At 34.7% G+C, this 22,790-nt stretch overlaps 1 protein-coding gene across 3 annotated transcripts; it reads left to right on the top strand.

Annotated features, from left to right (window-relative positions):
- Window positions 14,307-22,456, top strand: LOC109845110 (protein MALE DISCOVERER 2-like). 3 transcript variants are annotated; one of them, XM_020414312.1, is made up of 8 exons: window positions 14,307-14,619; window positions 15,341-15,451; window positions 16,122-16,544; window positions 19,923-20,110; window positions 20,448-20,580; window positions 20,662-20,819; window positions 21,414-21,602; window positions 22,092-22,456. In XM_020414312.1, the coding sequence occupies exons 1-8, from the start codon at window positions 14,538-14,540 to the stop codon at window positions 22,350-22,352; spliced, it is 1,545 nt and encodes a 514-aa protein (XP_020269901.1). In that variant the 5' UTR covers window positions 14,307-14,537; the 3' UTR covers window positions 22,353-22,456. The 3 variants fall into 3 exon arrangements, with proteins under 3 accessions (XP_020269901.1, XP_020269904.1, XP_020269903.1); XM_020414315.1 differs by having other exon boundaries at window positions 22,115-22,198; XM_020414314.1 differs by lacking the exon at window positions 15,341-15,451.

Raw genomic sequence — 22,790 nt, 5'->3', positions numbered from 1 at the left:
GATTGTTCAAAATCTCATATTTTAGGGTGATTTTTATAACTTTTGAAATTTTTAGTGAGGATATTGTTAGTAATTTTCAAATTTCATGATTATGCCTATAGTTTCATATTATTCAAGAGATTGTTAAACAATTTCATATGTTCATGTGTTTGTGTAAATATGCATGTAAACTCTAATTCAATAAATTTATTAGCTTTGTAGAGCATTCATCTTTCAGTCTCTCATTTGTGCTCAAAACCAATATTATACATTTCAAAATCATCTTGTCAATATGTTTCTTGAACACCTTTTGACTCAAAGGTTTTGTCAATAGGTTTGCCACATTATCGATAAAGGCAACTATGTTAATGTATATGTCTCTTTTCTTTGCAATTTCTCTTACCAGGTGATACTTTTTTATGATGTATTTTAATATATGATGAGCCTTATGCCCTCTAGCTTGTGCAATTGCTTCACTATTTTCACAATGCAAAGTGATTGGAGATTCAATATTGGGAACAACACCTGACTCTTGCACAAATTTTTTTAATTCAAACTGCTTCGTTTCTTTCTTCACAAGCTGTAATTTATTTTATTCAGTTGTACATCAACTATAGTTTCTTGCTTACAAATTCTTCAACTAATATCTCTATTATTTAATGCAAAGATAAATCCTGATGTAGATTTTCTATAACGAGGATCCGACTAGAAATCAGAGTTAGTATGTCCTTAAACTTTTAAAGTATCACTTCTAAACACTAAACAATGTTGTTTTTTCAGTTAAGATATTTAAAAATATACTTAATTGCAGCTTGATGTTCCTCTCTAGGTTTGGACTGATACCTACTACTCCACTTACTTCTTGAGAAAAATCTATTCTAGTACACAACATTGTATACATAGCACTACCTACAGGAGAATCAGTTTATTGCTTCATTTTTTCTAGCTCCTTATTTATATGAGGTGACATTTTCTTTGAAGAACGACTTCGCATCTAAAAGAAAAAAGTCTCTTCTTTGAATCTTGCATATTAAACTTGGCCACTGTCTTATAAATATAAGTAGATTGAGATAGTGTAAAAAATCTGTAAGCTCTATCTCCATAGGGTTTAAGTCCCAAATTATATAATGCCTCACCCAAATCTTTTCATAGAGAATTTGTTAAATAACCGTAATTCAATAGCTGATAACACTCTAATATTATTCAAATTATTCAGAAGTATTTGATAAAAGTTAGTTTTTTAGTTAGAACTATTTGATAAAAATCTTTCATACAAAATTTGTTAGACGACCACGTTTTTGTATTTCTAAGACAACTAGACAATTCAAAGGTCTATAAAATTTGAATATATGGAGGCAGTTTTAGATTGTTCAAAGGAATATCCAAAGATTTTAGATTTTTAGGGTGTTATTTTATTATTATTTTTTTCTTTTTTCAGAGTGTTTTCAGCATCTTCAGATATATGAAATTTATAAATTTCAAATTTTTTAGGTCTTGTATGTAATTATAGTTTATTCATGGAACTAAACAAAAATATCTGATTTTTAAGTTTTTTTATAATTTTTTGATTTTTTCAAGGTGTTTTTTTTTATAGTTTTCAGCTTTTTCTAGGGCATTGTTCGTAATTCAAAATTTCAAGGTATTGTCTATAATTTAAACTCGTTTAGGGGAGTATTCAAAATTCTCATATTCAAGGGTTTTTTCATTATTTTTGTGAGGAGGTCGTTAGTAATTTTTAAATTTTAGAATTTTGTCGATAATTTCATATTGTTCAAGACATTGTTGAACAAGTTTAGATTTTCAAGTTTTTTATAATTTTCAAATTTTATAACTTTTGGGTTTGTTAGACCCTAGAGGGGGGTGATTAGGGTCTTATGCTAATCTAATCCGATTATATGCCAATAAAAACTAATAACAAGTTATCCTAGCAAGTATGAAATATAACAACTATATAAGCTAGGATAAGCAATATAAACAATGAGATATATCCTATATGATGAATATATATATATGCAAGGATATATAAACTAACACAAGATGATATATCCTACCAAAGAGATATACAATATGATATATGTATATGCAAGGATATAAAACTAACACAAGGGAAAATAAAATAAAACAAGATAGTGGATGATATAAATAATGAGACAATGGCGAAATGAGCAATGAGCACAAATAAGAATAAATGCCAAAGCACACTCAAACACAATCAAATGATCACGGAGTTCGGACCTTCCGCCCTACGTCTCCGCTCCCCACTCCCGAGGAGAAATCCACTATCACAACCGGGTTTTCTACGTTCACCCGAATAACGTTTACACCACACAATATGGTTTTCTAGTTTACCGAAAACTCTACAACTAACAAACTCTTGTAATTCTACTCTACACCCTCTCAAGTATTGAACTAGACGTGTCTCCCTCAAGTGCTCGGTTACAACCTCTCCCTAGGTTCGTCAACCGACGCCACTCCTCTTGGGACGATCCCCGACTCTTGCCACACACTTTTCTCGGTGTATAAGTGTATTACAAAGTGAATCTCACAATAAGGATTAATACAATAAATTTTTGTTCTCTACTATGGATGAGAACACAATGAAAGCTCACACTCAATTGTTACAACTCTCACCAACCCAAAATATATTATGAATGTAAATACAATAAGCTCAAGTGGGTGTGTGTAACAATGAGATAAAATCAAATCTAACTCAAATAGCAAACTAGCAATACTAAGAATATAAAAATCAATAATAAAATTGCTAGAGAAAAGAGTTAGAAAACTTCTCAATAGATCAAGAGGTAGAAGGAGAATAGTTGGATGCCCAAACACCAATAGATGATCTCCTCAAGCTCTTGTGAAATTGATTTCTCAAACTCAAACTTTCAAATGCTTAAAAGCTTCTTAAACACACTTAAACCAAACTAAAACTCTTGTTAAAACTCTTTTAAACTTGGTTAAAAACTCTCTTGGATGATAGAAAATAGTTATGACAAAGGGGTATATATAGGCTTGAAGAAAACAACCCCAAAAATCCCAAAAAAACATTAAAAAACCAAATAAGCAATAGCCGTTACTTGTAGACGGTCAGCCTGCCTACCGGAACTTACGGCCGGACCGGGCGGATCGATGCGCGAGCCATATGCAAAGCTGAGTAACTTCCAGAGAGTTTGGCGGTCGACCGTGGCGGTCGACCGCGGGTACTGTAGCACTGCATATCAGCTTTGTAAAATCAATTACAAATAGTAAAACAGCTCCAAAAAATATGAAATTTTGTGGGAAGGTTTTAGACATGTAGAATAACATCTTAGAGAAATAATTTCTGAAAAATAATTTCCCAGTTGAGAGAAATATATGTTTGAACACAGATTTACAGTTTCTGAAAAACTGCTGATATACACGATTTTGTAAAATCAATTGGGCACAGTAGATCAACTCCAAAAGTAGTAAAATTTTGAGGGAAGTTTCTAAACATGTAGATAAACATGTAAAAGAAAGAATGTCTTGAATACCACTTACCATTTATGAAAACTCATCTGTTTTGTAAAACATGCACGAACATGTGCACGAACAAAAACATGATTTTGTAAATTCCATTAAACATAACAAATCAATTCCAAACTTGATGAAACTTTACGAAATGTTTGTAAACATGAAAACAAATATGTTAGAAAAAGAATTTCTCAAATTGAATTTTCATTTGTGAAAACTCATGTATTTTGCAAGTGTGTCCAAAACATGAAAACTCAAAACCATGCATGTATATATATAACTATATATATACATAGAAACCAAATACGTGTGTGTATATGATATTGAGCTTAAGGTGCTTAACACACATAATATAAAATCTAAACTAGATTACCCAAGATTGATCTTGATTTTCATTGTAGCTCAACTTGGTACACATGCGGATGAAGCTTGAACTTGATCTTTAACTATGAATTGCAAGGCTTCAACCACTATTCCACCAACCTCCATTTGATATGATCATTATGACGCAATCCATCCATCCTCCAACTCATTGTTTGTCTACAACATTAGTGGTAAATTATTTGTTAAACATCATCAAAACAAAGAGGCCAACAGGGTTTTGCAAGGGTCATTATATTTATAATTTTTAAAATTTTCAAATGGTGATTTGTAATTTGTATAGCTGTATAGGGGGTTCTTTGCAATTTTTAAAAGTTTACGGACTTTTTTTAAATTTTTGATTTTAAGGAGTTGTTTGTAATTTTTGATTTGATGGTTCTTTGTACAATTTTTAAAGTTTTAAGAATATTGTTTATAATTCTTAGATTCTTAAGTATTTATTAAATATATTTCTATTATTTAGAACAGGATCACAAGTAATGCATTATAGGTCTATTTGAAGGGTTATTATCATGATGAGATATTTAAAAAGATCATGGGCAATTTTGTTCAATAAAAGTTTTTCTTATACTCTCACTTTTAACGGGAAAAGGGAGTATGATATGCAAAAAAGTGACTCTAGGCATGATGGATTCAGATATCGGCGATAGCTAAGGGGCTGTTTGGTTAGCCAAAAAATTTAAGGAAATCAATTATAAGAAATATATTTCTTATAATGGTTACATTTTTTTGTTTGGTTCACACATTAAAACGAAGTGAAAAGATTATGTGACACATTTTCATTGGCTGATGTGACTCATACTTAAGGAAACTCATTTCCTAGATTTTTGTAAGGAAATAAGTGGAAACTCATTCTTAATTTTTTCCATCCCCAATTTCCTTTTCCTTTATTTCAAGGAAACCAACCAAACAGTCCCTAAGATCAAACCTGGTGATACCACCAAACCTGATAATTACAATCGAACTTGTTGGATGTTTTGTTCATGAAAAGGTAATTTTGCCTTTGTGAATATTCCCACATTGGAAAATGAGATGAATAGTATAAGGTATATAATGGTTCTCTCCTTATTGAGCTTTGAATAGTGTTTTGGGTTTTGTGGGCTTTGCATATCTATCTCACACGCGCGCGCGCGCGCACGCCACGCCTCGTTCGCACGAGCGTGCCACGCCGCACCGCACACGTACACATTTTTTTGATTCTCAAGCTTTTATTTTTGCACGTTTTACACATTTTGTAACGGCTGCATGCGGGTAAAGGAAGCAAGATTTGTGCATAACGGTCCCTTGGATTCAGCGGGGGTTACACTTCTCCTAACCTATATAAGTAGGCGTGGAGCTCTTTCAGTGACACACGAACGAAGAGAAGAAAAACTTCTAAGCTCTCTTCTTTCTCTACTCTCATTTCTCCAAGAAATTTCGGCTACATATTTACATTTATATTTTAGGCAACCGTTTTCGTCTCAGCATAAGCTCTGTGACTCACACCCGAGTGTAGAGGCCGGCCGATTCCGGGGTTTTTTACCACTAGTGGAGAGGGGACAGATTGCGCCAGGGTGATAGGCGAGTCCTCAATCTTCTAAGGTAGTGACATCATGACTGCTCCCGATCAGGCCTGAATTTTCTAACTCTTTAATTTGGATTTTATATTATTATATTCATATATATATATATATAAAATAAAAATAATAATTATTTTACTGCTTCTGTATTCAATTTCTGTATCTGTCAAAAATAAAAAAAAATCTTTAAGTGAACCGGTTCAAGTTTTCTTGGATTAGTTGGTGTCTACGGCAAGGTTTAAGGGTTGCGTAAAGCACTCTATAAGAAACGAGATACTTAATAGATCTTTGATCAACCTCTAGTACTATTCTTACCTGGCCAAACTATCCGAGTAAAACTTTAATCTTTTCACTTTTAGAGTTTTTGGTTAAGAGCAAGTTTAATTAAGTTTCTGGTCTAGTAGTATTGACAAAATCCTTTATTCGATCAGATTACATCTACCTAGACTAGTAAACTCAAATTGGACTTATGGCAATTCCTGATTATTCAAAAAGTATCAAACCTGAGAAGTTCACCAGTGTTAACTATAAACAGTGGGCTAAGCAGATGAAATACTAGCTCACTACCATAGGTCTTTTATCTACTATAGACACTCCTGAGTCTTCTACTAGTGGTTCTCAACCTTTGACTCCTGATCCTGCACAGCCTGCTCCTTCCACTTCTGGTTCTGGTGCTAGCTCCTTTTCTAGCTTTATGAAACCAGAAGAAATCAACTATCATTGTTGTATAGGATTCTTAGTGCACTTGCGGACAACCTTTATGACATATACTATGAGTTCAAAAGTGCAAAAGACCTATGGAATACTCTTGAAACAGAATATGGCTATGATGATGCCGGAATTCTGCGTTTCACATCCTCCTCCTTCAATAAGTTCATGATGGTCGATGACAAGCCCATTAATGAACAAATTCATGAATTCCTAGATTTCCTCCATCATCTCCAATCAAAAGGAAACACTTTTACTGACGATTATAAAGTTTCATGTTTGATTGATAAACTCCCTCCCTCCTGGTCTAGATGAGATCTAACCTTAACTGAAGCCCTCAAGGCTATTCGTATTGAAGACCAGCATAGGCAAAATTCCAAAATCAAGAATGAATCAAAAGCTAAAGTAAACTTGGTAGAGGATAAGCCTAAATCTAGGAATTTCAAACCCAAAGGGAAGAAATTCAAGAAAAACCAACAATCTTTCAACAAATCTTCCTTCAAATCAAATCCTAATTCTTCCAGCCATAATTCTGATGAAAAGTTCTGCTTTGTCTGTAGTAGAACCAACCACATGGCTCCCAACTGTTTCTTTCGGAAGAAGGAACCGGCTAAACCTGCTCCTAAAGGAAATGGATCCAACAAAGTTAATATGATTGAAATGAATCCAACCTCTTTCAGGTTAGCCTCTTCATCTCATCTTGTAAATTCTCTAACTTCTTTCACTGATTGGTATTTGGATTCTAGAGCAAATATCCATGTCTGTAATGATCGCTCTTGGTTTTCAAATTATCAGGAATCAAGTGGAGGAAGCATAAGCTTAGCAGATGACTCCACTAAATCAATAATAGGAAGTGGTCGTATAGAGCTCGCCATGACTTCTGGGAAAGCTCTTCATCTGCAAGGCGTTTATCATGTTTTTTCTCTCCGTCGCAATCTTATTAGTGAATCTCTTCTTCTTAGAGATGGTTATAGGATTGTAAAAGAATCCAACAAATTTGTGATTACATGAATCTCTTCTTCTTAGAGATGGTTATAGGATTGTAAAAGAATCCAACAAATTTGTGATTACAAAGAGTAATGTTTTCATAGGAACTGGTTATAGGATTGTAAAAGAATCCAACAAATTTGTGATTACAAAGAGTAATGTTTTCATAGGAAAATGATTTATCTGCAATGGCCTTTTCAAACTAAATGTAATCAATTCCAGTTCTAATGAAATTTATGAGTCTTCTGTTATACAAATTGTTGAATCTTGTAATGTCTGGCATGGACGACTTAGACATGTTAATTTTCAAACCTTGCAGAGAATGAGTAAATTAAACCTTATTCCCAAATCTTCTCATGATGCCTCATCTAAGTGTGAAATCTGTGTTCAAGGAAAACACACTAAAAACCCCTTCAAGTCTATAACTAGAAACTCTGAACCCCTCGAATTAATTCATAGTGATGTGTGTGACTCAAACCGAGTTCTCACCCGAGGGGGTAGGAGGTAATTTGTGACTTTTATAGACGATCACTCCAGATATTGTTACACATATCTTCTCAAGACTAAAGATGAAGTCTTAGATAGGTTTAAGGTGTACAAAGTTGAACCTGAGAACTAACTTGACAGGAAGATCAAGATTCTAAGATCTGATCATAGGGGGGAGTATACCTCAAATCATATGACTGAATATTGCCAAGAACACGATATTATTCATGAGGTTACTTCTCCCTATACACCACAGTCTAACGGGGTAGCTGAACGAAAGAATAGAACCCTAATGGACATGGTGAACTGTATGTTACTCAGTTCAGGAGCACCTAAAAATCTCTGGGGTGAAGCTCTTCTTTCTGCTTGCTTCATTCTCAATAGGATTCCCCAGAAAAATTCTGATACAACTCCTTATGAATTTTGGAAGGGGAGATCTCCTAATCTGAATTTCTTCCGGGTTTGGGGTTGCTTGGCTAAAGTAGCTATTCCCGAACCTAAGAAGAGAAAAATTGGTTCTAAGACTGTAGATGCTGCTTTTATTGGATATGCACTAGATAGCAATGTTAACAGATTTCTAGTCATCAACTCTGAAATCAGTGACATATCCAACAATACCATCATTAAAGCAAGAGATGCAGTCTACTTTGAAAACATCTTTCCTTTCAAATCTAAAATCTCAGAAAATCTCAGATCGTCCCTTCCTTCTGATCTACCATCTTCCAGTTCTTCTCAACCTCTTGATATTAAACCTCGAAGAAGCAAAAAAAGTAGAATCGAAAAGGATTTTGGAGAAGACATTCTTACCTTTCTTGTTGAAGGTGATCCATGTTTATTCCAAGAAGCAATGGATTCACCTGAATATCCTTTCTGGAAAGAAGCCATTGATAATGAAATTAATTTATCATAGAAAACCATACTTGGATACTCACCGACTTACCTCCAGGTTGTAAACCTATTGGTTGTAAGTGGATATTCAAGAAAAAACTCAGAGCTGATGGTTCCATAGATAAATTTAAAGCTAGATTAGTAGCTAAAGGCTTTACTCAACAAAAGGGCATTGATTATTTTGATACATATTCTCCTGTAGCCCGAATATCAACTATCCGAGTATTACTAGCCTTTGCTGCTATCCATAAGCTTATCATACATCAGATGGATGTCAAGACTGCTTTCCTGAATGGGGATTTAGATGAAGAGATCTATATGCACCAACCTGAAGGCCTCATTGCCAAGGGTCAGGAAAACAAAGTTTGTAAGCTTGTTAAATCTTTGTATGGTCTTAAACAAGCTCCTAAACAATGACACCGGAAATTTGACAACGTTATTGCATAATATGGCTTAACTATGAATGAACACGATAAATGTGTCTATTCTAAAGTGATAAACAATGACTATGTCATTCTCTATCTCTATGTTGATGATATCCTTATCTTTGGAACAACACTTGAATTAATTTCAAAGGTTAAGGATTATCTTTTCAAAAACTTTGATATGAAAGACTTAGGTGTTGCTGACATGATACTTGGAATAAAAATCTCTAGAGACACTAGAGGAATATCTTTGAGTCTTTCCCATAGCATTGAGAAAATGTTAATCAAATTCAACTTTCATAACTCTAAACCTGTTTCCACACCTTATGATTCTTCTATATCCTTGAAGAAGAATGAAGGTGATGCTTGTAGGGTCCTAATTTTGTTTATGTATACCAAGTGTAGGATCGTGACCCTTAAGAATAGAGTACGCTCTTATAAAAATCTATAGAAGCTTTACACTTAAACATTAGAGGGTGAGTTTGCAAAGTAGATTATAAATTACAAAGAAAGAATGGCAATCTCAGAAAATAAATATCACAAACACAAGTATGTATACTGGTTCCACCTCCCCGGTGTACATCCAGTCCCCAAGCAAATCCCGCTTGAGAGTTTTCACTATGATTTTGAAACCTTACAAAATCAAAAGCAAACCTGACTAATTTACAAGACCATGTAAATTGCAACACTAATTGACAAGACCATGCTAATTGCCACCCAATCTCTAAACCAAGAGATCAACCCTCTCAAACCCAAGAGAAATCCTTTTTGAAGCAAGAACACAATTGATCCTATAAGCCTTGAATGTATAGTGAAGTGCTGCAGTGGTTTAGGATTCTTTTAACTCTCTGAATATTGCCTATACAATCTCTAAGAATGATTAAAACCAAGGCAATATCAGAAACTCTCTTTTTCTAAACACTTAGCATGAAAATCTGGAAAATTAGAGAGTGAATATGTACAAAATGTTTGATCTTGCAAGTGCAAAACTTGGTACTTGTTTTCTGATGTTTAAACCTATTTATAACCTTTGAAATGACATAATTTTAAACCCAATTAACGTCCACAAAACGGCTATAAACAGTCACTTATTTAAAACCTAAAATCTAGAAAAACTGCATCTGTAGTCGACTACAAGTCATAGTAGTCGACTACACTGAGTCTAAACAGACTCTGTGAAGTCAGAAAATTGCTTAGTAGTCGACTACAAGGCATAGTAGTCGACTACACTGTAAACTCAGATTCTGGAATTTTTCTTTTTTGTATTTTGACTGTAACTTTATCATCCGATATCGGAATGAGCTGATTTAAGATTTGTTTGAAAGCTCTTGAAGAGACCTACAACTTTGATCTTTTGAGTTTTCCAGATTTTAATTGTTTTGGGGTATAAATAAAATGTTTTAAGACTCACTCAATATTTATAAACTCTAATGGCTAACATAGGGGATTTCTATTGTTAACCAACACACTAAGCACGTGTTAGTGTGTTCTAATACTATGTGTGTGCATGTGTGTGAGTGATCAAGGCTTGTATAAATTTCTAAGTAAAGAAAATATAAAATTATATTTTGATAATAAAGTATATCTTCTTCTTTGCTTCATTTTGCCTTGAACTCATCTATGTTTTGAGTATCTCTTTGAATATAATTGTTGATATAGCTCTGATACTGCAAAATAAATGTTAGCATATAATACACACAACATATAATATTTGTTATCATTAAAATAAACTAATCTTGGGTTCAAGATTCCTAACAATGCTGTCTCCCAGCTGAGGTATTCTCAGCTGATTGGATCTCTTCTTTACATATCCAACCGGACCAGACCCGATATAGCCTATGCTGTAGGGAGACTGGGCCGGTATACTAGCAACCCTAGCAAAGATCATTGGTCTGCCTTAGAAAGAGTATTCAAATATCTAAAAGGCACAATTGACTATTGCTTGACTTACACTGGTTACCCTGATGCTATAGAAGGGTATAGTGACACTAACTAGGTCACGGATTCGAACAGTATAAAGTCTACATCTGGATATGTATTTCTTTTTGGTGGTGCAGCTGTATCCTAGAAATCTTGTAAGCAAACTGTAATTGCCAGGAGCATCATGGAGTCTGAATTGATTGCTCTTGATACTACTTGCACAGAAACCGAATGGTTAAAAGATCTTCTCTCTGAACTTCCTTTGGTCCCTAAACCATCTCCTCCTATTTCCATTCACTCTGATTCTAGATCTACCATAGAGCTTCTAAAGCAAGTACATGTAAATAAAAAACATAACAGACATATTCAAATAAGATATAAGTCTGTACAACGCCTGTTAGGCAAAGTTGTGATCTTGGACTTTGTAAAGTCTGAGAAAAATCTTGCTGAGCCTTTGACTAAGGGATTATCTAGGAGTGTGGTTCTGGATTCATCGAGAGAGATGAGGTTAAGCCCATAAATAAGGTCACTGACAGCGGCAACCCAACCCTTATTTGGAGACGTAGTCCCAATGTCGGTTCAATGTGGTAGAAACAAGCTGGACAAGTGACTATCGTGTGGAGCATTGACCTAGATATATTTATATATCATTATGTAGCATTTGCTACTACCCATTCTCTATGATGACGATGCTCTTATGATACAGTTGGCTAGGCTGAGTTTTATTCTTAATAAGTCCAACGTGTGTATTATTGGGGGTATTAAATAAATAGCTGTAGTACCCTTTGAGGACTTACCTACGTGAGAGGAACCGTGATGGCCGCGGTTGGGGGGGACAGGGCTGACCCCTAGAAACTCTCATGAGTCGGTTTTTTGTGAGCATGGCCTTTAACGCTCAACCCGCTTAGCTCAATAGATGAAAACGTATTGTGTGTGTTTTTATCAATACCTGACTCAGGTGGCGATGAACTCACTAAGGAAAGGTTCAAAGTCGAAAGCTACCTCTCCCGAATTCACGATACGAAAGGTTACCCAACCTATATTTATTTTGTGATTTATTGATTTATTAATTTTGAATTTTCAGTCAATATTGCCTTTGGGGGGGGGGGTTGTTGGATGTTTTGTTCATGACAATGTAATTTTGCCTTTGTTAATAGTCTCACATTAGAAAATGAGATGAATAGTATAGGGTATATAATGGTTCTCTCCTTATTAGGATTTAAATAGTGTTTTGGATTTTGTGGGCTTTGCATATCTATCTCACACACGCGCGCGCGCGCGCACGCCCGCCACGCCTCGTCTCGCTCGCACGCGCGCGCCACGCCGCACCGCACACGTACACATTTTTTGCTTCTCAAGCTTTTATTTTTGCACGTTTTACACATTTTGTAACGGCTGCATGCAGCTAACGGAAGCAAGATTTGTACGTAATGGTCCATTGGATTCAGCGGGGGTTATACTTCTCCTCACCTATATAAGCAGGCGTGGAGCTCATTCAGAGACACACCAACGAAGAGAAGAACAACTTCTAAGCTCTCTTCTTTCTCTACTCTCATTTCTCCAAGAAATTTCTGCTACATATTTACATTTATATTTTGGGCAACCGTTTTTGTCTGAGCATAAGCTCTATGACTCACGCCCGAGTATAGAGGTCGGCCGATTCCTGAGGTTTTTACCGCTAGTGGAGAGGGGGCAGATTGCGCCAGAGCGATAGGCGAGTCCTCAATCTTCTCGGGCAGTGACATCACGACTGCTCCCGATCAGGCCTGAATTTTCTAACTCTTTAATTTGGATTTTATATTATTATATTCCTGTTTTGACAGCAGAACCCACATGTATTCCAGCAACAATTTCCCTCCTCTCCCGACGTTGGCATCAGTCATTCTCTCTTCTGCTTCTTTTTTTCTCCTTAAAATAAAAGCTAAACAATACTTACATACCATATTGTTTTCATCTACTTTTCACTTATATACCCTCACTTATGTTTGGTAGTAAGAAAATGCCCTAAAGTTTTTCAAACTTACGCTGATATACCCTCACTTGTTTCTGATAGCACTTATATAACCTAAGATTATTAAAACTTGCACTTAAATACCCTAAAGTTTTTAAACTAATACTTATATACCCTAAAATTTTAAAAACATACACTTAAATACCATCAAGTTTGCATAACTGAGGGTATTTATGTGCAAGAACTTTAGAGTATTTAAGTGTCAGTTGTAAGTACAAGTTTAAAAACTTTAGGGTACTTAAGTGCCGCTGAAAAAAGTAAGGGTATATAAGTGCATGTTTAAAGAAGTTTAGGGGATTTTTTTTCTTATTATGATATACAAGTTGGGGTATATAAGTGAAAAGTAGTTGAAACAATATGGTATATAAGTGCTATTTAGCCAAAATTTCATATGTATACCCTCCAAATTATAGATATTTCTAAGTTTGCCCCCCAAATCATTATAATTTTAGATCTGGCCTTCAAATTGTTGTTTTCCCTTAAAATTATCCTCAATATGATTTTTATTAAAAATTTAACAACCTTTTAAAATAGAATTACCTTGATATCCACGTTTGAAAGGTTCGAGAAGACAGAACCATCGGCCTCCCAAAATCCTCAATACTTTTAAATACATGTTCACACTTGTTACTGTTTCTCGCGCACCATGAAATGAAATCGCCTCAATTGCTGAAAACAAAGTGGTTTATGCTGTTCGTAAGATATAACCATCCACGAGTCTTGTTCAAATCCGATGTTTCTTCTAAATGCAAAGTCTATTGAGGACGTATCTTTAGTGATTCATCTATTTAATTCTCATATGTTGAGATGATTAATAAGTGAGTAAGATAAGAAAGAGTGATGAGTTTAAATAAGAGTTTGGGTCAATACCTGATGTTTTTGGGTTAAAATTGATTCCTAATTTCTGTTTAAGACCCATAAGCTCTAGATTGAGCCCGACTTCTCTCCCAACGTCATCAAGCAGTCCGCTATAGTTGGATGTACCTCTCTAGTGCTATAGATCACAATGTGATGTTGATGTCAGCCATTGCCTCTCAGTTGAGGAGTCTAAAGCAATGGTTCCACAAAACTTTACTCTTGAACAAAAAACTCATGCCCTCAATATTTCATTTTATGCCCTCTTTGCTAGCCTAAAATCCAGAGAATGATACAAAGAGTATTTTTCCACTCTAGGACAGAGACGGGGCCAAAAGTTTGGTTTGAGAGGAAGAATTAAGATGCATGATTAATTGTTATCAACAACCTTTAATTTAATCTTTCTAATTAGGGGGTAGATTAGGTATCTCTAATTATTTAAGAGAATATTCTAAGTAAACTCCCTGTCATTTACATTAGAGGGTAAATTCGAGGGAAAGAAACAAATTGAAGGGTAAATCTAAACTTATAATAATATGGAGGTTAAGAATAAAAATACCTATAATGTGGAGGGTATAGGTCTAATAAGCCCAACTTAAAAATAGAAGGGACAGAAAGAGGGTGGAGCAGAAATTGGAGCTTTTCTTGAGAGAGAAAAAAACTAGAGAGAGAAAGACCGGCGAGCCTCCTCCAAAAGCGAGAGAGACCGCCTTGTTCTCCGCGGCATTTCATCAACCACCTTGGGATTCTTTGAGGATTTTGGGATTGGGTAACCGCCGACGATGGGCTTTTTCATGAAGAGATTGCAAGAGAAGTCCATTTCTTTCAGTTAAGGGAAAGGGGGAAATGAGGCTCAGATGGAGCCTCTTGTGGGTTTCCTTGGTTTTTCTGCTTCTATTCGATCACTGCTTGTCAATTGACGGTGAAGGTATCATAATGTTCTCTTATTGGAATTTTTATCGAAATTTTCAAATATTTTGAATTCAATTGTAATGCAATTTTTTAATTCAATTTCAGACAATGTTGCCTACTAGTTTCTGAAATTTTCATATAGACAAATGGGTATTTTGTTATATAGCTCTTTGTCATATAGGAATCATATATTTATATTTTCTTTTTATTTCTTTGAAGTAATAATTTTGGTGAAAAAAATGCGGCGTGAGAAAGGAAATGCTATTTGACATTCCATGAATGCTTGTCACTTAACGATGAAGGTACCACAATGTTCTATAATTTCATAAAAAATAATACATACACTGCAAATTATGTTTCTATTTACATACTTGTATTAAATTTTACCTCTTGGATGAATTTTCAATCGTGGAACTTGTGATTCATACATATAGCCATATTTTATTATATCGCTCTTCATTGTCTACAGGCATCGTAAATTCATATTACTGTTTCATTTCTTTTGAGTAAAAGTTTGTGATGAAGATAATGTGGAATACGAAAGGAAACTGTCAAGTTCTTGAACTTTTACATGCTGTTTGAAATTAACGCTTCTAATCCATTAATACTAGTGAACTTTTGAAGTTATCTCAACCCATCTGAGGAGATTTTATGTAAAACTAGATGATTATTTTCTTGTAAAGCACATGTATGACATTTTTTTATCCTAATATATTTTATTTTATGTTCATGAATAGAATTATTGGACTTCCGATCAAAGGTGGCTTTTGATTCTCATGATGCCTACAAAAATTGGATTTACAAGGACAATAATCCATGTGTTTGGTCTGGTGTTCATTGTGCTGACGGTAATGTGAAGACTCACTAGTTGGTGCACTTAGTTTGTAACTATAGCAAAATATATTTAGGTTTGGAGTTAATTACGGATGTACTCTCTGTACCATACGGGTGTCGCGAGCTATAACCACTGTTCTATTTTATTAGTACACACCCCGTCACAATGCCAATGCTACTTTTCCATTAGTTTTAAACTCCTGCTGGAATCAGGTGATGGAAAGCAGTGGACATTAGGGAACATTCAATGTAATACTTGCAAGAGCTTTAAAACTAGCGAAAAGGCAGCATCGTCATCATGACCAAGGGGTCTATGTGTAAATAAATTAGTGTTAATTGCAGATAGACCCCCTACACTATCGCCAACTTGAACTTCATGTAGTTCTATTGTTGCAGATAGAACCTTTGAAAGAGTTCTATTGTTGAAGATAGACCCCACCTGAGTGAAATCTACTGTTGCACGTAGAACCCATGAAAAGGGTTAAAAAAAATCACCCGCAGTCCATCTGCAACAATAGAACTACAGGACTAGTAAGTTGAATTTGTGATACTACGGGGGGTCTATCCGCAATTAACCCAATAAATTACTTCATGGGTGATAAGTAGCTAAACCTACGGGTACTATGAGGGATGCATCTTTAACCTCAGGTTTACGATGATTATATCTTCTCTTGTCTATTGCAGGGTTCCCTCAGCTATACACGGAGCAAGAAGCACAGCTTGCTATGAATTCCCCACGTCGGAAGCTGCTTCAAGAATCTAGTAATCTCCCCGCTGCTCCAGTAAGCAGTTCCCCTCCTCAAGAAGCTGTAGATGTCCCATCTATTGGGAGCGGAGCATTTCCTGCAGTACCAAATTCAGGTGGCGAGAAATCTCCCCCAGAAGTTCCGACTACAGAATCTCCTTCCCCAGCAAAGGAAAATCAAGATTCACCAAAAGATAAATCCGATGGAGTAATCAAGATAGTAATTATCGCACTGTCAGTTATTGCTATACTTGGTATCATTATTTTAGGTGTTGCTATGTTGTGCCGGCACAAGGGTCCAGTAGCTATAGTTGCCAGGAATACTGGATTAAGTGGGCAGTTGAAGAAGGCGTTTGTAGCAGGTACTTGCATTTGGTTGCATTTCTTGAAATTGTATTTGTTAAATTGTGTAGTATGTTGGTACAGATTTATTAGAATACTCAAATATCATATCCTGATCATTCATCATATAGGTAGACTTCAAGAAAGATGGTGGTAGTATCATAGTTAGGAGAAAGATAATGTAGTTTGGTTACAAGAAATTAAATTAGTAGGTGAAAAATGTCGAGATATTGAGAATATTGGATATAAACTTCATCTAGGATTGTTTCTTAGTCCTTATCTTTTAGCAATACTGATCCACTGACTTATTAGATACATTCAAGACAAAATCCTATGGTGTATGTTATTCAGTGTGAAATAGTATTAGTAAATTGACTAGGAAGGGGATACTTTTGAACTGGGAAAAGGGAAATAAGTTCACAAATCAAAAAGATGTAGCACTTATTGAGGATAAATTGAGAGAGAATAAGTTCAAATGCTTTCGTCGTGTTCAACAGAAACCACCAAATTCACCGGTTAGGAAAAATGATAGGGTTGTAATTAATAAAGCAAAGAGGGTTAAATTTAGTCCTAAGAGAACTTGGTTGAAGCAATCATGAATGACCTAAACGAAATTGAATGGAATGATTAGGTTAATGTTGCCAAACCCAAAAAAAATGGCATAAAGGCTTTGTCGTTGCTGTCATACTCTTCATTCTTGTGTCAACTTTTAGATATCTTTGATGGGATGCTCCACCCTTCGATCACATAAATGAAGGTCATGTCATGTTATATTCTATGGTCTATCCTGTTTCTATTTTAAACCTAACTCTATTCCTTAAACATATATTTGAACTTTTTAGAGGAACGTACAACGTAGAGTACTCATCACTTAGTTTCCCACACTTTACTGATATTTAATCATATAAATTGGACTATGTCATGCATATAATTATAGGTCAGTTCAGGTGAAGTGCTTCTCAGGTATTATGATAATACTGAATGTCCATGAAGTTGAAAGGAACATTATAAAAATTATCAGTAATACCAACCATGCTTTAAGAGATCCCTCTTCTTTTTTTCTTTAACTTGAGGTCCTTGTCCATTTTATTGATCAGGTACTTTTTGAAGTTTCATTTTAGACTTCAATCCTCTTCTCTTTTTTCATTTTTTGTCTAATTCTTGGTCATGTTGCATTGTGGAGCTTGCATGTCATTTCAAAATGAAGCCATTACATTCCAATATTCTTTACAAAGCACCCCAACACAAAAGCTAGGTCTTCTATTTGTGTGTCCTTTTACACATTTTGCCCTGTGTGTATCTTATGCATGGAGTTACTGCTAAAAGTCTGATGGTATGACTGGTAGTCAGTCTTCAAAGGGAGGTTGGTGGATTAGAGGAAGCATCAAGGAGAAAAGGCAAGGTTCATAGATTCAAGGTACACGTGGATTGCTAAAAAAGAAAAGAAAATCACATTTGGAGATTAATGTTGCTGTCAAGTATTTAAGGTGATAATGTTGATTGTCAAGTATTCGAGGAGATAACATTGATTGCCAAGTATTTGAAGAGATAAGACATTACTGTTGATTGCTAATTATTTTGAAGATTAACTAATTCATGATGATGTAGAGAAGATATACAATTTTTTAACCTATACTAGTATTCTGTTGTACATGATGCGTGCATAACAAAATATACACGTGTGTAAAAAATAAATGTTATTAAAACATTATATATATATATATATATATATATATATATATATATATATATATATATATATATGATATATGAGAAAAAATGGTTATGCTTGGTACAGCACAAGTTTTTGTGCCTGGTAGTGAGGCAGAGCATATTCTCCTCCGCTCATTGAAATCGGGCGCCCAATTTCACATGGGTTGGGGAGTGGTTGGGAATTGGAATGAAGTGGATGGGAATAGGACACCTCATCAAGCACAAAATTTGTATACCTATTTCTCTCTCTCTCTCTCTCTCTCTCTCTCTCTATATATAATATATATATATATATATATATATATAGAGAGAGAGAGAGAGAGAGAGAGAAGATAGCTCCTATAAACTTAGGTGGATAGAAAGACTTGTCCAACTTTTTTATCTATTAAATTTGCTTTGAGATTGTGCAAGACATGAAGGGTATCTTTGAGATGTGTGAATGATTTACACACATGCTAGCATAAAATCTCAAAGCAAATCTAGTGGATAAAAAAGTTGGTGGACAAGTGTTTCTATACACTTAAGTGTTATAGGAGATTCAATATATATATGATATATATATATATATATATATATATATATATACACACACACACACACACAACGTAATATAAATGTATGCGCAATTTATTTGGGCGGTACAAATTTGTGTAGTTTGTTCACTACAGCATGTGACATACACGGTACCTTCTCAAGAATTATACTTTTTTATCTATGTTTCCTTACAATCCTCCATGTGCCTTCTCAATCCCTAAAAATCCAAGGAAATCTGTTCGAACGTCTTTGAAAGTAAATTAACAGCAAACTTGAATTCAAAAACCTTTTAAGGTCATGTAAAACTTACTTGCAATCATTTTTTTTATTTTAATGGCTTGTCTTGTCATCATTGTGCTTGTGTTTTTGAGACGAAGAAGGAAGAGAACCAGGTATTATGCAGGTATAGAGATATGTTACATTTGAAAGTGGATAGTTATGAGAAGTGGGAATTAGTGTTTGTTCAAGTTTGCCCTCAAATTGATTTCCGTTGTCTATACAAATTTTGAGGGCATTATTGGGTTTTTGAAAATGAAGCTCAAAGGCCCAAAAGCCTGGCTTCTCTTAAATGTAGTATAATAAATGATAGATCCATTGATCTCTACCTTTTAGCCCCCAATTTAAACTAGATCGAACTAAAGCACAACTTGGTAGATACTGGATATTATCAATTATTAACCAGCAAAACCTAGTCATTTTTTGCAAAGTAGGGGTTTCTAAGGCTTTGTTCTTTACATGATTTTTTTTAAGCAGAGCATCTGCACTGTTAACAGCTATAGTTTACGACGCAACATCCATTGTGTATGTGTTCAGTAAGGCCTGATCGAATCAAAATATTCATGCTTTATTTGAATCAAAATTTCGACTTCAAATATGTATTTAGAATATTTGCAGGTTTATATTAATAAATGAAATAGCCAACAATTTCATTATTGGAAGGAAATTCTGCCACAATCTTTCTCGTTATCCGCCCCGCTTGACCTTCAACTATCGTTTTTTCAACTACCTCACTTAATACTGGTCATTAGTAACTACTGATCAACATTGATGCTTCCAACGTTTAACCTGATGGAAATATATAAACCTTAAAATATAATCAATCTTAAACAACAAGTGACCCTTAGTTCCAGGTCTATATTACATTTTTCCAGGTGTACCAAAATTAGATCGCACAGAACTGGAAGCTGCTTGTGAGGATTTCAGCAACATCATTCATTCATATCCGTTCTACACAGTCTATAAGGGAATACTGTCCAGTGGAGTTGAGATAGCTGTTATCTCAACTACAGTTGCCTCTCAAGATTGGTCAAAGCATTCAGAGGCGCATTTCAGAAAAAAGGTTTGCAATCCTATTTACTGATAGCTTATTGGAAGAGTTAATATTATGTCATCTATGTAATTACTCCCATATTGTATAAATACGCAAAACCTGTCATATTCTACTCCTGTATAAGGAGGTAGATGTACTCAAACCGAGACAAGAGAAATAATACCATTCTTTTTTTAACATACTGTCAAAGCTATGATATCAAGACCCTAATAAAAGGAAACTCAAAACCCGACCGCATTGTAACTCTTCCAACAGTAACTACTGAATACATCTCTTGATCATACTTGAAGAAGCCTTCATGATAATTTAAATTGTTAATAGCTTTTATTCTTATTTGTGCTCGTAGGTGGATATTCTGTCACGAGTAAATCACAAGAATTTTGTAAATCTTCTCGGTTACTGTGTGGAGAATGAGCCTTTTATGAGGATGATGACATTTGAGTATTCCGCTAATGGAACACTATATGAGCATCTTCATTGTAAGGATATTAGGGTCTGAAACTATTTTTCTTAGGGAAAATCAATATTGCAATCTATTGATGGAGATCGTTACTTTGCAGCAAAAGAATTTGATCATCTTGACTGGAGCGCTAGAATGCGGATTATTATGGGCACTGCTTATTGTCTTCAATACATACAACACGAAGTCAAACCCCCCGTTGTCATTGGTTATCTGAATTCTAAGGCAATATTTTTGACAGATGATTATGCTGCCAAGGTAAATGGAAATTTTCTTGCTTTTTCTATGCAAATTTTCTTGAGTAATCTCTGCCAATTAGATGCTCTTAATATTTATATTTTACTGCATGTTAGGATAAAGGAGGGATGTTTTATGTAGTTGTTAGCTAGCATAAAACCTAGTGAGATCTATGTAATACAAATCATAAAGAACTATTGTTTTTGTTGGTTTAAAATTTTCTGAGTAGTATCTATGCACACTCAATACATTTCTGAGCAAAATAGATGAGAAAGATAGGGAATATGTGCAATAAAGGAAGAAATATGTTACGCAAAGGAATTGAGTGTGCAACTGTGCACTTTTAGTCCGCATCTTATTGGAAGAGTGAAAAGGATGGAAATATGTCGAAGCCTAAGACCTAAGGCACTAGCGGTTTAGTATTAGTAGCACCTCCTGAGAATTGTATACAAACTCCTCCCTTGCAAAAAGAAGTTAATAGCTATTATTTACTTTTTCTATAAAAAAAACTATAAGTTACTTATGAATTATAATCTAAACCTAGATTATATATTCCTATTTCTTACCAGACTCTTGATTCGTATTGTAGTATGAAGTTAATTTGATTTTATGCAGGTTTGTGAGCTTCATATGTGGTCAGAAATTGCTGAAAGAAAAACTAAATCTCCAGATGAAGATAAAGATCCTTATGAACCCTCAAGTGCTGATCCTGGTAGCAACATTTATAGTTTTGGGATAATGATGTTGGAAATTATTTCTGGAAAAGTTCCAGAGTCAGAAGAAGAAGGTTCTATCCTAAATTGGGTAAGTATAAACTGATCTTGCGCCACTTCTCCTGCACTTGCTTTCCTTTACTACAAAAAAGATTATTGGGTTAATTGCCCATATAGCACCTACATTGTGCTTCTGTAGCCATTTATACCCTAAAACATTTTATAGAACTCACACCCTTGAGCCTCGGTGGATCTCACCTTTTTGCCCTCAATTTAAAGGACAATTTAGTACTTTTTTTCAGATAAACTGAGATAAAAGGTAATTGATCATGTGACAATCCCATGACATCTCAACCTAACTCCAAAAACAATTTCGGCTGAAGTTCAGGAAAGGTTGTGAATAAAATAGTTTTGGGGTATTAGTGGCTATACGTCCTCTGTATCTGCAATTAATCCGAAATTATTTGTTACAGTGTTTCCTGATCTTTTTCTTTACATTGTTTGCAGAAGCTATGTGAATATTCCTTAAAACCTTTTAGCTTTTCTAATCTTTCTCTCTTTCTTCTGAATGTGATGATAGGCTACTGAATATCTAAATGACAGGAGTAACTTCAAAAAATTGGTTGATCCCGCATTGAAAACCTCCAACAACGATGTGTTAGAATTAGTGTGTGAGGTAGTACAAGAATGCATTCATGGGGATCCAAAAGATAGACCGAATATTAAAGAAATTACCAGTAAACTGAAAGAGGCGACTGGAATATCGCCTGAAGCAGCACAACCTAGGCATTCTCCTCTTTGGTGGGCAGAGCTAGAGATCCTCTCAGTGGAAGCAAGTTAACATAGTGTAAATTTGTTATACCCACTTCATTCATTTTGTAGTTACTCAACATTCTTGTGAAGTCATTGATTAGATTGGAATGAGTCTCTCTCCCCCCTTCTATAGATGTATATGTTGTGTATGTATATTTATATATACTAGTTGGATTACACGTGCAATGCACGTGGTAAAATTTTTAATATTATTTTAAATTATAATGATATTTAGGTAAAGATTTGGTATAAATTTATTGAATGTAATTCTAAATGTTTGAACAATAAATTTATATATAGGGATAAATTATGCGATAGTAGAGTTGTTGTATCTACAAGGTGATTGATCAATCAAATACTATAACAAGAATATACCTAAAAGTTAATTTTGATGATGTGTATGTAAATCCAAGTTTATGACGTTATAGCCTTTCTAAGTCTTTGCACTAATTTCTTTGAAAAGCCT

Source organism: Asparagus officinalis, chromosome 6 (assembly GCF_001876935.1).
Source record: "Asparagus officinalis chromosome 6, Aspof.V1, whole genome shotgun sequence".
NCBI lineage: Eukaryota > Viridiplantae > Streptophyta > Magnoliopsida > Asparagales > Asparagaceae > Asparagus > Asparagus officinalis.
The sequence above is the reverse complement of the archived record's forward strand: the minus strand, read 5'-3'. Positions and strand labels throughout refer to the sequence as shown.

Excerpts from the sequence above, each read along its gene's own strand:
- LOC109845110 (XM_020414312.1), top strand. The coding sequence starts at position 14,538 with ATGAGGCTCAGATGGAGCCTCTTGTGGGTTTCCTTGGTTTTTCTGCTT. Across the intron at positions 20,111-20,447 it reads AGGCGCATTTCAGAAAAAAG|GTGGATATTCTGTCACGAGT; the intron begins GTTTGCAATCCT and ends TTGTGCTCGTAG. Across the intron at positions 21,603-22,091 it reads AAGGTTCTATCCTAAATTGG|GCTACTGAATATCTAAATGA; the intron begins GTAAGTATAAAC and ends ATGTGATGATAG.